The 17,020-nt window shown below is 39.6% G+C and overlaps 2 protein-coding genes across 2 annotated transcripts; one reads left to right on the top strand and one right to left on the bottom strand.

Annotated features, from left to right (window-relative positions):
• Positions 1-725: 725 nt before the first annotated feature.
• LOC135195445 (lactosylceramide 4-alpha-galactosyltransferase-like) lies at positions 726-4,706 on the top strand. Its single transcript, XM_064221684.1, has 5 exons — positions 726-1,104; positions 1,994-2,190; positions 2,786-3,009; positions 3,317-3,502; positions 3,929-4,706. Exons 2-5 carry the CDS (start codon positions 2,034-2,036, stop codon positions 4,079-4,081), a joined length of 720 nt encoding a protein of 239 aa, XP_064077754.1. The 5' UTR covers positions 726-1,104; positions 1,994-2,033; the 3' UTR covers positions 4,082-4,706.
• A 3,458-nt stretch (positions 4,707-8,164) lies between these two features.
• Positions 8,165-12,541, bottom strand: LOC135195352 (lactosylceramide 4-alpha-galactosyltransferase-like). Its single transcript, XM_064221611.1, has 7 exons — positions 12,493-12,541; positions 12,043-12,151; positions 11,680-11,778; positions 10,298-10,494; positions 9,301-9,524; positions 8,796-8,987; positions 8,165-8,317 (listed from the first exon to the last, which is right to left on the bottom strand). The coding sequence occupies exons 1-7, from the start codon at positions 12,539-12,541 to the stop codon at positions 8,165-8,167; spliced, it is 1,023 nt and encodes a 340-aa protein (XP_064077681.1).
• Positions 12,542-17,020: the final 4,479 nt, after the last annotated feature.

A 17,020-nucleotide genomic window follows, 5' to 3' on the forward strand; every position in this document is an offset into this window, starting at 1 on the left:
ATGTGCTATTATTTGTCAGAAATTAGACCCTGTCGTCACCTGAGATATATAGGTATTTCAGCCTCAGAATCAAGACTCCCAGACGTGTACAAGACTCGCAAACGTGTATATATAGTACATTTCTCCCTTAGGGGGTTAGTTCCGTCAGTGCACCTCATCCGGTGCACTGTAAGCATTGCTTAAGGTTCTTCTCTGCGCCCCATCGGCCCCTAGCTGCGACCCCTTTCATTCCTGTTACTGTATCTCCGTTCATATTCTCATTCTTCTTTTCCATCCTCTCGTAACAGTTTATTCACAGTGCAACTACTTTGAGGTTTTCCTCCTGTTACACCTCTCCAATGAAACTCTTTACTGCCATTTTCCGTCTCAGAGCTTAATGTTCTCGTAGGTCACAGCGCTTGGCCTTTCGCTTAAATTCCATGTTCTGTATTCTGTACAGCCCATTTCTCTTCCAGATCATGAAATTTTATGTTCTGTATCCTGTACTGCACATTTCTTTTCCAGATCATGAATCAGCATCTTCCCATTTCAATGTCCCGACGGGCCAACTGGAATTGCCTTCGACGGTTCCTCCTTCGTCAGGTGAATCCAAGATTCCCGAGTACGGCTTTGGCTGCCCGCCCTCTTCCAGTCCGGCGCCTCAAGGAAGCTTCTTGCCGTTGGATGACCTTTTCAGGTGGTATATTTTAACATACTGAACATACATGAGTGTCATGCTATAATTATCGGGTAGTATACAGATTACGAAGACAGGGACGTTCAGTGTTACTTGGTCAGGTTGGGTCAAGGCGCCCCAAGTTAGGTCAGGAGGGAAAAGGTCTGGTTTACTAACGCCTACCCTGGTCTCCCTGCTCTGCATTCGCTCCCGTTCATCGAATAAAAGGTTGATTGTGACCATTTTTTTATGAATAATGTTCCTAGAGATAAGTGAGCATACGTCTCCTCGGATGGACTAACAAGTCTTGGAGACATCCTAATCCTTGTAACTCCTTGTAACCTTTTCAGCTATGAATCCGAGTGGCAGTCTGCAACCTACAACATCTTTCTGCAAGAGAGTTCCTGCAACCCCGGCCCTTCGTATCGCGTATGGTGCGCGGTCGAAAGGTAAACAAACACGCAGCGTATCGAGTGTCTTCCGTCACCTTTTGTTTGACTTCGACTCTCGCTTGTTTAAACTGTTGTCGAATGGGTCCTCGAAACGGTGATGGTATATTCATAATTCGCTCTAGGTGTTGGTTTTCGTGAGTGCACTTGGAAAAGGGTAAAATCATGCTAAATCTCGAAAGTTGCTAACAAAAATCAGTGAAATATGACGGCCCCTATATTCTCGGGATATTCAAACGATTTCAATGGAATTCGCCTTCAAAACACAAAGAAATTTAAGTCATGTAAGATATTCTGTGTCTTCTTTCATCGAAAATTGCTAGGAAACCAATCCATTGTCATGTTTAGGGACTGATTGCACAGTTTGAGTAAACCTACATTTTTATCTGTTGTCGTAAGCGAACTTTTTTTTTACTAAAATGTTAAATTACTGACAAAATAAAGACATAATAATAATAATATAAAAGTAAAGTTGGTAAATTGAGTATCTCTCTCTCCTCTCTCTCTCTCTCTCTCTCTCTCTCTCTCTCTCTCTCTCTCTTTGCTTTCAAATGTCCTCTCTCATTCCATGGTAAAAAAAAAATACGTTGTCTTTCAATCTGGTTAATGAATTATGTTGCTTTACAACAATTTCGTGTATACCTTACCACTTTAGAAGGTAATTGACTTAATTACTCTTTTTTCCAATTGGCGCTACAACATCTTAGGTCATCTTGGCTGAAGGAGATGGTTCCACCTATAAAGTAAATTAATTTTGCCTATGAGGGCGCACCAAAGCCCGCAGTGTGGTGGTCGCTGGTTTGGAAGAGACAATCACAGCCAAGGGTATAGACCTTGATCACAGCCATCTGATCCTACTTGATTAGTGGACTTCTCTTCTTCATTTCAGCTTAGCCCAGCAGAACCCAGATGCTCTCGTATGGTACGTTATGACCTCGCCCGTGGCAGATCAAAGCGATGACCTCGTGCCCTCACTGACGCGGATCTACAAGAACCTGCGAGTGGTCAAAGTCGACCTGAAGACGGTTTTCTCAGACACGCCTCTGGAAGACATATACGCGGCAGGACTGTGGAGGAAAAATAACAGTAAGCAAATCATTTTTGGTCGGTTGTTTTGCATTTAAGCTGGCCTTATTGAGCCAGCAGAGTTCTCCAGCTTAGAGGCGACCTGTAAGTGTGGTAATGTGTTGAAATAGAAAGGAGGCCTGTTGCGCATCTCTGGACACCGACCATTCAGCCGAGACTCCTTGAGAGAATTTGTTTCCTCTTTTGTTATTCGTTAAAAGCTAGTGTTCTATTTCAGGTAATCTAGGCACAGAATCCCAGTCCACATAAATATTAGCTCTATTGGGATTACAAGTACATTATTTAATGAAAGGTATGATTTTTTTAAAACTTTTTTTCATTAATTCCACCATTCCTCTTTTGTCTTTTTCCCGTCTAAGACAATCCAAGGGGAAAAATGATAATTCCTTGACACCAAAGTTATTGTAAATTTCAAATTCCATCTTATCTTCTCTTCCTAGGTCATTAAAGATATGTTAACACATTCATACCCAAAACATATTTCATCTTGAGAACAGGTCTTTAGTCAGTATTCATTCAGAATCTCTGTTATTCACAATTAATGTCCAGTAACCATTTTAAGTTACTAAGATTGTGTAACTATTGACTGCAACAGCGTGGCCTGAAATAAACTTAGCCGACATCATGCGTCTGGCAGTCGTGTGGAAGATGGGAGGCTTGTACGCAGACAGTGACGTCGTGTGCATTCGACAGGTGACTCACTTGACCAACATGATCGCCTGGCAGGAAGGATTCACACTGGGTTCCGGCGTCTTTCATTTCTCCAGACACCACCCCGTCCTGAAGTTGGTCATGGAGTATATCAGGGAGAACTTTCAGGTAAAATGTATCATTTTCGGTGGGGGGGAGGGTGGTTAAGGGGGTCCTTTTGAAGAAGATATGAACCGTGGATTGAAGAAACGTAACGAGTGGTTGTTATCTCAAGTAAACGATGGCAAATTATAAATTATACATTATAGATAAGACTATATGGGGCTCGTCAGCTAAGGACGAGCCTTCAATCACTAAGCTAGTAATTGATTGACTTAATCCTATACACTGGCGTAGCAAATTAACCAAAGTTTAATTTTTTTAACATCTCGAGCAAAACTGAATACTTCCTGACCCTGATTCTCTCTGACAACAGCCTGAGAAATGGGGTTCCAGCGGACCCATCGTCTTCACCAGGATCTTGAAGGACCTGTGTGATGTGAAGGACAAGAAGAAAAAGTGCCTTGGCGTCTCGTTGCTTCCTATTAGATCTTTTTACCCGATTCCTTCGGTCATATGGAAGACTTTGTTCATGCCCCAGGACCCAAGGCCAATCAGGAAGGTGAGTTTTCCGTCAGTAACAAAATTTGAGTCAAATCTATGAAATTGTCTCTTTATAGTTGAGTCTTCGTTACCTTGTTCGTAGTCAGTAACATGATAAAAAAAATCATTAACATCCTTTAGAATTTGTCAAGTGAACGAGTATTTGACTGAGATGTTGATTAGACCATTCGTAAATAGTTTTTCCTATACGGTAATCATGGCACTTCAGCTGGGTACTGTAGCGGACCTCTCGGGGTCCGTGCATTAGTCTTAATGACATGTGTGCACACTCATAATTGGCCCAGGTTTGCTGGCAGTGTTGAATATAAAAAGATGACGTTGATTACTTTCTCAAGTTTCAACTTCCTACCCGTATAATGACTGACATATTTCCCACCTCTCTGGTATACATTAATATGCATCAGTATGTATCTCATCGCCACAGAGGTACCCGTCCTCATATATGATCCATTTCTGGAACCAGCTGAGTTACGACGAGCCAATCGTGAAAGGGTCCGGTAGCATCTACGACCAAGCTGCGACTACTTTCTGCCCCAACACCAGAAGAATCGCGACTAAGCAGTCGTCTGGATACTGAATCGTACGTAGTAGGCAGTCGACATCATACTGAATCGTACAAGGTCTATAGACCTTGGAATCGTATGTAGGCAGTCGTCCACATACTGAATCGTACAAGGTCTATAGACCCTGGAATCGTAAGCATATTGCCCCGGTCAACCAAAGATTTGAGTGTCTTTCTTATATCCCATATCATGTTTTTTTGCAGTGACATAAGATCTATTTATTTCGTCGTTGTTGTCGTTGCCAATGTGAGTTTCTGGTTGTTAGTTTTAAGAAGACAGTGTCAAGCAGATTTTGTTTACGCTTTGTGTCTTGCTCTCTACTGAAAATATAAGGCGTTGAGAATCCGTAATGAGAGAATAATCAATAAATATGAAGAGCAATGGTGTTTTATGTCTTATAAGTGGCTGCGATGAAGTGTTCCTTCACTTAGCAGCTGAGTATGTTTGAGGCTCTCTCACTTACAAGTGAAGAAAGTTCGTCAGTCCCCTCCCCATATCAAGTAAGAACGTTTATGGCTTTCTCACCCGTCAGCCAAAAACGTTCATGGCTTCTACACTCATCAGCTGAGAACGTTTATGGCTCTCCCTCATCAGCCAAGAACGTTTATGGTTCCTTCACTTATCAGCTAAGAACGTTTATGGTTCTCACTAACGTTTATTGGTTTCCTTCACTTATCACAAGAACGTTTATGGTTCCTTCACTTATCAGCTAAGAACGTTTATGGTTCCTTCACTTATCAGCTAAGAACGTTTATGGTTCCTTCACTTATCAGCCAAGAACGTTTATGGTTCCTTCACTTATCAGCTAAGAACGTTTACGCCTCCTTTATTCATCAGCCAAGAACATTCATGGCTCTCACTCATCAGCCAAGAACGTTTATGGCTCTCTCACCAGTCAGCTAAGAACATTTACGGTTACTTCACATATCAGCTAAGAACGTTTATTGCTCCACTTATCAGATAAGAACGTTATTGGCTCTCACTCATCAGCTAAGAACGTTTATGGCTCCCTTTATCAGCTGAGAACGTTTATGGCTCCTTATCAACTCAGAACCGCAATGGAACGTCTTCAATTATTGTTGCAACTAACTGTTCTTTCAGTTAATAAACATTTATTGTGTCCTTTGCTTGTGTCCACCCTATTGTGCAAAATGTTATTCAGTGCACATCATTAACCTTGCAAATATGTGGTTTAGTGTGTGTCGTGCGACTGTCAGCCTTATGATCTGTACGTATAGAGCTTGAATTCCCTTCTTCCTGTTTCCTGACAGGCGGACATTACACAGTGATATATATATATATATATATATATATATATATATATATATATATATATATATATATATAAATTCAGGAATGCCGAAGACACATGGATGCTTTAAAAGATATATTCATTAAGAAACGTTTCGCACATGACTATGTGCATCATCAGTCTGAAAAATGACAAGATAATAACATTAAAAATACACAGGATTCTTAAAATGACAATTAAAAACATTAAAGGACTAAAAAAAAAAAAAGCAAAGCAAAGTAAAGATAAAAACAACTCTGTTACACCAACCTTCAGGTACAAAGAAAGAAGATAGAATGACCAAAGAAGGAACAAGAACCTCCAAAGACGACTATGCCAGATATAGTTGAGCAGAGGAGCAGCCACCGTTTAACGATGGAACGAGTCTTTTAATATATAATGACTCTAAGGTAGTCAGATAATCTGCATCCTTAGAATACCCTAATATGGAAAAGTGCTGCTTCTTGACCTCAATTTTACAAATTGATAGCATGATTTTTTATATTTGAATGTTCTGGTCTGCTCAATCTTTGCCCCGTTCTAAAACTCAACCCTAAGTGACTGTAATAACGCATCTGCAACAACCTTTTCGTTGATCCAATATAAGTACCAGGACATCCTGGGCATGTAAACTTATAGACCACATTGAATCTCATGAAGGGATGCAGACGGTCCTTAAAGGACCTTTATTTGCGAATTTTTTTATGTCTTTTTTTAGAACAAAAATTTTTAGATTGTTGTCCGTCGTCTTTTAAACCATTGTTTTACAGAAGGTATGTAGATGATACCTTTGTTCTTTTTAAGTATCAGTGACAGGCCACCCAGTTTTTAGATTTTATTAATCAGCAACACCCTAACATTAATTTTACCATGGAATTGGAGAGAGATAATTGTTTACCGTTTTTAGATGTTTTAATCACGAGAGTTAATTCTGTTTTTACTACTGCCGTTTACAGAAAGAAAACTTATACAGGTCTTGCAAATAATTTCTACAGTGCTTGCCAAACCAGTTTTAAATTGAATACCATCTATACTTTAGTATATAGGGCTCTTAGATACTCGTCCAGTTGGGCCATATTTCATAAGGAGATTGAATTTTTAACTACTTTCTTTCAACAAAATTCATTTCCCAAAGATCTAGTTTTTAGAACCGTCAACAAACTTTTAACTAATTATTTTCATCCTGCCACACCGGTTTTTAATGTTCCGAAAAAAACTTATGTATGCTTCAATCCCTTATATTTTTAACTCCAAATTTTCGCATAAACTGAAACAAATTATTGTAATTGAGATACCGTGCATTAATTTAAAATTGCTATCAAATAATCCCAGTAAAACTGGCTCCTTGTTTGGCTTTAAGGACCGTCTGCATCCCATCATGAGATCCAATGTGGTCTATAAGTTTACATGCCCAGGATGTCCTAGTACTTATATTGGATCAACGAAAAGGTTGTTGCAGATGCGTTATTACAGTCACTTAGGGTTGAGTTTTAGAACGGGGCAAAGATTGAGCAGACCAGAACATTCAAATATAAGAAATCATGCTATCAATTGTAAAATTGAGGTCAAGAAGCAGCACTTTTCCATATTAGGGTATTCTAAGGATGCAGATTATCTGACTACCTTAGAGTCGTTATATATTAAAAGACTCGTTCCATCGTTAAACGGTGGCTGCTCCTCTGCTCAACTATATCTGGCATAGTCGTCTTTGGAGGTTCTTGTTCCTTCTTTGGTCATTCTATCTTCTTTCTTTGTACCTGAAGGTTGGTGTAACAGCAGTTGTTTTTACTTTGCTTTGTTTTTTTTGTAGTCTTTTAATGTTTTTAATTGTCATTTTAAGAATCCTGTGTATTTTTAGTGTTTTAATGTTATTATCTTGTCCTTTTTCAGACTGATGATGCACATAGTCATGTGCGAAACGTTTCTTAATGAATATATCTTTTAAAACATCCATGTGTCTTCGGCATTCCTGAATTGATGTTTGAGGGTCATACTGCAGATAGTATATATATATATATATATATATATATATATATATATATATATATATATATATAAAGGTTTTTTCCTTCGTGGCAAAAAACCTTTATTTATACATAGCATCACGTTTTATATACTTCGTGATCAAGTTATTCATTATTATAATATATATATATATATATATATATATATATATATATATGTATATAGATATATATATATAATATATATATATATATATAAATACAAAGATGTATAACTGAATCACCGGAAATTTAGGAACGTGATAAATCCATAAATAGATATATATATATATATATATATATATATATATATATATATATATATATATATATATATATATTGTTTGAATGTATTTCCCTTATTGTTAGTATGTTTCTGTATATATTTAATTGCGTCATCAAAATCAAACAGCAGCGTCGTTTGTGACGCCTTGACGCGATATTTTCGGCGATTTTTAGCCATTAAAGATAAATTACGATCATTGTCCTTTTAAAAGGATGTTGGAATGATTATCATAGCATTACAGAGACCTTGTAAACAGGTGGAAGTATAAATGTTCGCTGACCACAGCTCTGGTCTCAGTTCAAACAGAACTTGCAAAGGTTTTTGACTCAAAGGGTTAATCCCACAACAGATAAATATGAGGTAACGATGAACAAGGAAAATAAATTACTTTATTATATTAAAGTGAGTGAGGATGATTCAGCATTTCTGATACCTGTGGTTTCTAATACATTTTATATATATATATATATATATATATAATATATATATATATATAATATATATAAGACTACATTCTTTAGTAAATATGTGACTTTCTGGTAGCTACCTCCCTGCTCATGGGACAGTAGGCCGCCGAGGCTAGGTCAACGATTGACCCCGAATCCTTGACAATGGGCACTTTGCTGGAGTCCTTATTCCACAGGTGGATGGTGTAGGATTTCGGAAATCTCTGAAAGAGAATAAGAAATTTGTCAAGGATTTGAGTGCCCTGGAAGGAAGGATGGAAGTTGTTTAGAATTTAGGCCAAAGACCAAGCGCTGGAACCAATGAGATCATTCAGCACTGTGAGGGAAATTGACAGAAGAAAGTTGGAAAGGTGTAACAGGAGGTAAACCTCAAAGCAGTTGCACCATGAAGCGAGTATTAGAAGAGGGTATGAACGGAGATACAGTAAAAGGAACGAAAGAGGTTGCAGCTAGGGGCCGTAGGGACGCTGCAAAGAAGCTCGAGTAATGCCGACAGTACACCACGTGAGGTGCGTTGACGACACTAACCTCTACGGGGTGAATGGTCTGGCCAAGGAGCTTTAATAAGTAAAATATATAAATAAATTGCAACAAGTCTGTAACTACCCTGCAAACAGTCAGCCAAGTACTATAGACCCAACAGAGTAAACAAAACAGTCAAGTGACCTTTTGATAACTCACCCTTGTCATGTCTTTTTCGCTGGACCAGTGGAACAGAACTTTCTGCATAGAAGGGCGGACTGGGTAGAAGGCTTGAGACCCCAGAATCTTCACGTCTCGACATTTCAGGTTCTGGGAGAGGATGTCGTCCTTGCAAACTAACCTCAGCACAGCAGAGACCGCCTGCGGACCGTTCTTCCCCCACTCGTAAGGCTAAGAATAGGAAATAAATGGAATAAAAATTAATAGAAAGGTTAATATTCTTGCAATAGGCCTAGTGAGTATACTCTCGAGCATTGGTGATCTGTGCATGTATAAGTTAAGCGAAATGTTATACGACACTTTAGGCTTAAGCAGGAAAGGTTTCCTTTTCCCAATGCGGGCTAAGTTCGTTAGGACACGCCCCCTCGAATACAGAAGCCCTGTAGTCTTGTAGAAGAAATAGAACACTTAGACAACGAGAGAATCCCAAAGTCTAACAACGGAAACAGAGAGAGAAATCTTGAAACTGTCCCAATTTCCTTACGTCAAAATTTGCGCTGAGGTAGACCATGAATTGGTTGAGTATCGGGTGGCGCTTTTCGAAATGAAAAGCAGCGCCGTTGACCAAATTGAAGGACTCCAACCCGATGACGTTCCGCAGTCCCGTAACGGGTGCAATGCAGATGATGTCTGTGTCGCTGTAGAAACCACCCGCGTTCCACACCAGGGCCATTCTCATCATGTCGCCGAGGTTAGCCGCTGGCCATTCTGTCGAAGAGATGGAATTGGTTCGTATGTTTCAGCTGATCTTCAGCAGGGGCGTCATTTGTTGGGGGGGGGGGGGGTTGGTTCGTGGGGTACTTCCCCACCTCAAGACACTGATGGCTACCCCCCTTATAAATACTAATAATAATAATATTAAAATTCATTCCAAGGTGAATCTTGATGGCTTCAAAATGGGCACAAATTTCAAAAAAAAATTCTGTGGTGGGCGCTGCAAGCTCCCCCCTACCCCCAGCTGATAGGGCTCGCTTCGATTGCCACGCCACCCGTACCATAAGCTCTAAACCTCTGCCCTCGCCGCCCTGCCACCCCCTACCCCCATCCAAATAAATCTGAAATGACGCTACTAATCTTAACAAGTCGATGCCAGTAGTATCAAAAATATCTGTCACCAAGTATTTATTTAAGTTATTCTAACAATATACCATTTTCTATCAAGAATTTTTGTGGATTAGCAGAAAACGAAGTAATGGGAGACTAAAGTCAATGTATGTATATGTGCTGTTTATCCGTCGTATATGTTAAAGATTCATTTGATGTGCTGATTATTAATACTATATATATAAACATCACAGACAACGTCATTCAGATATTGGCTTTCTTATATACACAAAGAGAGATGTTAAAAAGAATTATGCCTTTCTTATCTACACAAAGAGAATGTTAAACAGAATGGTGTCTTTCTTATCTACAAAGAGAGATGTAAAATAGTAAAGGATAAGCAAGAGAGAAACAGTTTAACTCCGGGGCAAACTTACTGGTGTCTATATACCAGGCCCCAGAATCATATAGTTCCTTCAAGGGCGTCCCCCTGAAGACCTCCTCCAGGCTGATAGTGACAATCCTCAGGTTGACGTACTTCTCCAGCAATCGTTCAACCAGGCCGTCTTGGGTGTCCACTTCCGGTGACGTCATCACGTACCACACGGTTGCTTTGGGGTTTTGCTTGGCCATGCTGGAAGACACGTGTGTAACCTCAAACATGCATACATACGTATGTTTATTTAGATATAGGTGTGTGCTGTATGAATCTTATCTCTTTAGCTATGGACGTTGCCTTTTAAAATCTAATATATACGACAGTTTAGCAGTAAATTAAGATTCAGTTTTAAAAATTATACATAAGGTAGGCATATGTGATCAGTCAAAGACCCTAGGTCTAGGGTCGTTCCAGGCCTTTTGCCCGGTAGTCTACGCGGTTGTAAATGGATACCAGCATCTGCTGGAGTCAAGAGAATGGTCGTGGGTCTAACAGCTTCGTCCCTGAAGGAAGGAGACTTGGGCCTACACTCGTTGTGATACCACCTCCTCCATAGGAATAAAAAGCTTATGAGAGAGAGATTCTATTTTTGTTCAAATGCTTCTTGAAAGTGCTGGTTATAATTTGTCGTTTCCTGTTACAGGGAATTTTTTCCTGAGTGGAAAAAATGAATAATGAGATTGGCCTAAAGGGATTCTAAAACATCATCTATGTATTTGCTATGTATAAAATGAACCTTGCAATTGTTATTAAAACACTTCACAACTGTGATTGCAAGTTCGAAAAGTAAATCTGAAGACAAAATAGCGGCTTGGTTCCCGCCTGTCCGCAGTCATTGTATTCACTGCTTTTTGCTTATGTTTTTGCTTACCCGGGGAGTAAGCCTTCAAACTACTTTGTTGCTGTTGCCTTTTTTTGGGGGAGTGGGTTAGGAAAGCCTAAAAAGGTCTGAAAAAGGTGTATTGCGTTGAGCTAAAGATACGGTAATTTTAGGATAGGATATTTATGATTTATTTATTAGAATGAAAATAAAAAATAAATAATGTGGATGTTAAACAGTACAGAAAAATTATTCCTAACAAAAAAGCTTATTTATTTTAATTTTCGTTGGGGAAACAAGTATCTATTTGACCGTAGATTTTAGCACAGGGCCCAAGTAAGTTGGAGGTCGGATCATACCAGGTTTTTTTTTAAGTTTTATGTCTTTTGTTGGCGTTTCTGAGATTTGCCGTCTTTTATTAATGTGTTAAGTTCATTCCAAAGGGGTTGGTACTATAAACACGGAGCCCATTTTGTGCGTAAAATAGTTCCCGAGCGGGAGGAGCGCCGTAGTCCCCTTCAGCTTTACAATTCGAAATAAACAATAGATCAAAAAGGTACCTTTCGACGCTACACCAGGCGCGGTACCTCGGCCTAGAATTGCAGGACGTCTCCGTCAGGAAAATGTTGAATTCGCTCTTCTTCCATTCGGATTCCTCTCTGCCCGTAATGAAGAAGAAAAAGTTAGTCAACAACAAACGCCCGAGAATTAATCATTAAAATCACGCTGCAAACGAAATGAAATAGTCTATTGTCGGCCATAGTATCATCAAAGACGAAGACGAGGAAAGGAAAGGCTGTTGTCTAAGTTGGCACCTGAAGAAATCGGTTAACGGGCGCAGGTAAGGGTCGTCATTGGCCTTCGAGAAACAGCTGAAGTTCGCGCTCGTCGATTGTTTATCCTTCATGGAGTAGTCCTCCAACCGTTGAAACCGGGGTGCTCGGATATTGAGTCGATCCTTCTCGTCCCGGCCATTTGAGATGGACAGGGACTCCATCTCTTTCCGCAGGTGTATCATTCGGTTGATGTTGCCTGTAAAGTTAAATAGAAAAATTAATAATAATATGGAAAGAATTTATTGTTGCAGCAAAACATACGAACTGGTTTACGAGCCAACAGCATCTGGTTTACATTGGAGAGAGAGAGAGAGAGAGAGATGCCACAAAGGAAAGGCCAAACGATGGAGTGCTGCTATAGGCCTTTCGACTCCTTGTCCTTATACTTATCAGAGGGAAGAAATGTAAAATAAGTTTACAAAGAAAGCTCATAACCATAAATGACGGCAGTTGTCTTTATTCATATATTCACCACGTTCCGTATTTTCGTGATTCAGTTATACATACATAGGTATGTGTATGTAAAGGAATACTCACGATGAATTGTTATGTTGAAGGCCAACATGGCGAGAACGAAGAGGGCCATCATCCCTCTTAGTGAGGTCAATCCAGGCAGGGAATTGGAGGCTACCATTGCCTGGAAGTATATACTAAATTGAACGTAGTTAGGAATCACTTAATTTTGTGTAAATATGTGAAATTGGGGATTTCACGAAATCCCTAGGGAACATGTGAAGTGACCAATTCGCTTAGGAACATTTGATCCCTGAAGGATAGTACTAAAAACGGCGGAACAGTGATTCATCTACGCTGGTTCGCTGTGTTTAATACTATAGCCCTCGGGGAGCAAATGTTCCTAAGCGAATTGGTAATTTCACATATTCTCTAGGAATTTCGTGAAATCCTTAATTTCACATACTTATTGTTCCATCTACACACACACACACACACACACACACACACATATATATTATAATATATATATATATATCTATATATATATATATTATATATATATATATATATAATATATATATATATGTATGTATGTGGGGTGTGTGTGTGTGTGTGTGTGCGTGTGTATAAATGACTTCCTTTGAGTCTCAAGCCTTGAAGAGATCATTGACGACCGATTGGCCGTTCAGGGTAGAACACTTTACTTACTACACCGCCCCCCCCCCCTCTTCTCTGCTCTCTCTCTCTCTTTCTCTCTCTCTCTCGCTCCTCTCGCCTCGCGTCTTTCTCTCTTCCTCTCTCTCTCTCTCTCTGTTTACTGTACAAACAGTGAGGTTATGGAAAGAGCAGCAGCTGTCAGTCCAATGAAAAGCCATTACCGATTTTTCTTGTCTGTGAAAAACCTCTCTTCCCATCTCTGTGTTTTGTTGGTCTGCGATGGCGTTTGGTCTATAGGCCTACATAATCCTCTGGGCAAAGTAAGTCCTTGTTGTATTTTTGTGCCAAGTCAAGTAATTGCTCGAAATCAGTTCATGACGAAGGACTTTTCCACTGACGAAGACAAGTTTCCCAAAACGAAAGTCAGTCGTAATCAGTGACACACTTCAGTGACGATAAAACTGGACAATTACCAGCTGCGGACAGATAAAACTAGGCAATTAGTACCAACTGTGGATAATCCTTCACATTAGAGAGATTTCAGATTGCAGAGACTGATCGATTGATTGTACGTCATCTGGCGTCGTAATGACCGTGATTACCAAAACCGTGACAATCTTATTATAGGAATGGTCAGGCTCAGGTGAATGCCCGGCTACTGTGAACAGCCCATATCAGAAGTTTGTAGGCATTAGATTATTTCGACACTATAAGCCTCGTTCTCAGCTTCTCACGAGGCCAGTTGTTAACTCTACATTATGGACAGAGAGAGAAAAAAAAATTTCAAGCTTTTTTTACTACGAGCGAGAGAGAGAGAGATCTTTTTCGGTGTTTTTAAGTTTTGACTACGAGAGAGATGGGGTGGGGGGACAGGGGGTTATAGAGAGAGAGAGAGAGAGAGATTAATTTTACGAGGCTCTTAACTACGAGAGAAAGAGTCAGGTGGGTGGACGGAGGGTGGAGAGAGAGAGAGAGATATTTTACGAGGCTTTTAACTACGAGAGAAAGAGTCAGGTGGGTGGGACGGAGGGTGGAGAGAGAGAGAGAGAGAGATATTTTACGAGGTTTTTAACTACGAGAGAAAGAGTCAGGTGGGTGGGACGGAGGGTGGAGAGAGAGAGAGAGATATTTTACGAGGCTTTTAACTACGAGAGAAAGAGACAGATGGGGGATGAGGGTGGAGAGAGAGAGAGAATTTACGAGGCTGTTAACTATGAGAGAAAGAGGCAGGTGGAGTGACGGAGGGTGGAGAGATATATATTAATTTTACGAGGCTCTTAATTACGAGAGATAGAGACAGGTAGGGGGACGGAGGGTGGAGAGAGAGAGATACTCATAGGGTATGAAAAATGTCCGAAGCAGAGACCCAGAGCCTGGTGCATATGATTGACAGAGGCAGATGGCAAGTAACACGGAAAAATCATTGAACAGACCAAGGTCAAGACTGGAGAATACTACCTGACGAGCATAGTCTGGTCGCGAGCGCGTGGAGCAGTTGTCATGTAGCATATTTTTTTGCGCTTCGCTGACAATATCTAAAAATTACTCTTGTTTTGGGGCGTTCTGTTATTGTTAAGAGAGAATCGAAGGATAGTATAGTGTTGTAAGGGGATGTACGGTGTTAATGGGTATGGTGTTGTTGTTGTTCTTGTTGTGGGTTAAGAAAGCCCTATGGAAAAGCCTAAAAATGTCTGAAGAAGGTGTCTCGCGTTGAGTTAAAGATACAGGAAGTTTAGGATAGGATATTTATGATTTATATATTAGAATGAAGATGTGAAAAATAAATAATGTGCATGTTAAACAGGACAGAACAATCATTTCTAAATAATATATAGCATATTTATTTTAATTTTCGTTGTTGAAACAATAGGTTATTTGATCGTAGATTTTAACATGTGCCCTGAGTAAGCTGGACTTCGGATCACGCCTTGTATAGCTAAAGTCAGGTGCGATAGTGTCTGATCTGTGAACCTATAAAAATGCATTGCACAATGTTTTTGGTACATTCATCATCGTCGTCTCAGATGCCATGTTACACAAAGGGCCACTCATGGCTTCCTGTGCTTTCTCTTTTACAAACCTCCGCTCGTGGAGGAAGTCTGCGTCTTCCAACTCGATTATTCCTTTGAGTTTACATACGTGCATATACTCTTTCTTCCACTTCATTTAAGAGCTTCACCTAACATTTGTTTCATTGTGCAACTGCAAGGTTTTCCTCCTGTTTTACCTGTTTTACCTTAATACTAGCCAGTCGGGGGTCAAATGTCCCTAAGTGCATTTTACCACATTTGATCCCCGAGGCTGGCATAAGGCCAGCTTTATCTCAAACAACAACAACCCTTGGTGCTACTTTAGGGAAATTTAACCCACGACGGGCTAGTACTAAACACGGCGAAACAGCGTAGAAATACGCAGATAGAGCGCTTACTAAAGTACTAGCACCGGATTCCTGGCCTAGCTGTTCCGCGTCGCAGGCATTTCCCAGGTGACTAAAGCCAGTCAGTCACTCTTATATATACCTTTGCACATTGGCTTCTAAACCTACGTCATCCACCTGGCGTCCAGGGTTGAAACCAAGGAGACAAACCGCTCAGTGCCCTAACTATCCATTAAAGTCTAAAGACTATTCTCTAGATTTTCTCTAGACCTTACTATCCGCTATCCCTCTGTCAAAGATTCCCGGTGGTCATCTTGAGCAAGGCGAAAGCGTTCAGTTGTTTTTAAGCAAGGCGAAAGCTTTCAATTGGTTGAACGACTCCTTGAAGGTGTCATGCGCCCACCGGATGGATATCGAGTTACGGTACATTACGGAAATTTTTGTATACTGTTTCAACATAACTCTCGACGTAATTCTAGATGGAAATGCTTCATTCCGAATAGAAATGTGTTACGTCTATTAACTGCATAAAGGTGCAGAAGTTAAACTAATTATGTTTATGGTCGTTTAAAGTTAATATCAATAGTAGCTATAATAGAATATAATATATATATTATATATATATTATTATATATATATATAGATCTATATATAGCTCAATGTCATTTCAATGAGCGGCATTTTAATCGATATTCTTTATAGGAGTAGAAACGTGGTTTTTTTTCATTTTTTGTATCTTTCTGTATTATCTCTTTGTCCACGATAAGTGTAAATCTTACGAAATTATTTGTTAAGTCTTAATAGACTGTTTTTTCTGTATTTTCTCTTTGTCCACGATAAGTATATATACGTAAATCTTACGGAATTAATTGTTAAGTCTTTATGCACATGTATTTCATTTTTTTATCTGTTTTCTCGATCTTCTGTAGTCCACAAAAACGAAAATGGTAATAATAATAATAATAATAATAATAATAATAATAATAATAATAATAATAATAATAATAATAATAATAATAATAATAATAATAATAATAATAATAATAGACTGATACACTCACCTTATAAATAGTTAATTGGGAAGCAGCGATCACCTCAGTCTGCTACCGATGCTTGCGAAAGACTGCCTCCATCTCCTTCACCTGTTTCAATGCATGAGAGAGAGAGAGAGAGAGAGAGAGAGAGAGAGAGAGGAAGATAGAGAGAGAGAGAGAGAGAGAGAAGAGAGAGAGAGGTAGGGTTGTCAATTAAAGCAACTGTTTCGTTTCTTTCATGAGAGGCTTCAGAATTGTTTTCCTATTCGTGTTTCCCTGACACTTATTAACTTCCTGTATTCAAGAGGCTAGAGATATGTCGCTTCTCGAAGCCCTAATTCCTGTCCTCTCTCTCTCTCCCTCATTTCTGGTGATAGAAATTCATTTCTCGATATAATGTTAATCAGCTCAGTGTTCTGGTAAAACTAAGATATACTTAACTTTTGCCCTCTCTCTCTCTCTCTCTCTCTCTCCTCTCTCTCTCTCTCTCTCTCTCTCTCTCTCTCTCTCTCTCTTTTCGCGCCTTCCTCGGGCCCGGGCT

This window comes from Macrobrachium nipponense, chromosome 16 (assembly GCF_015104395.2).
Source record: "Macrobrachium nipponense isolate FS-2020 chromosome 16, ASM1510439v2, whole genome shotgun sequence".
In the NCBI taxonomy this organism is placed as follows: Eukaryota; Metazoa; Arthropoda; class Malacostraca; order Decapoda; family Palaemonidae; genus Macrobrachium; species Macrobrachium nipponense.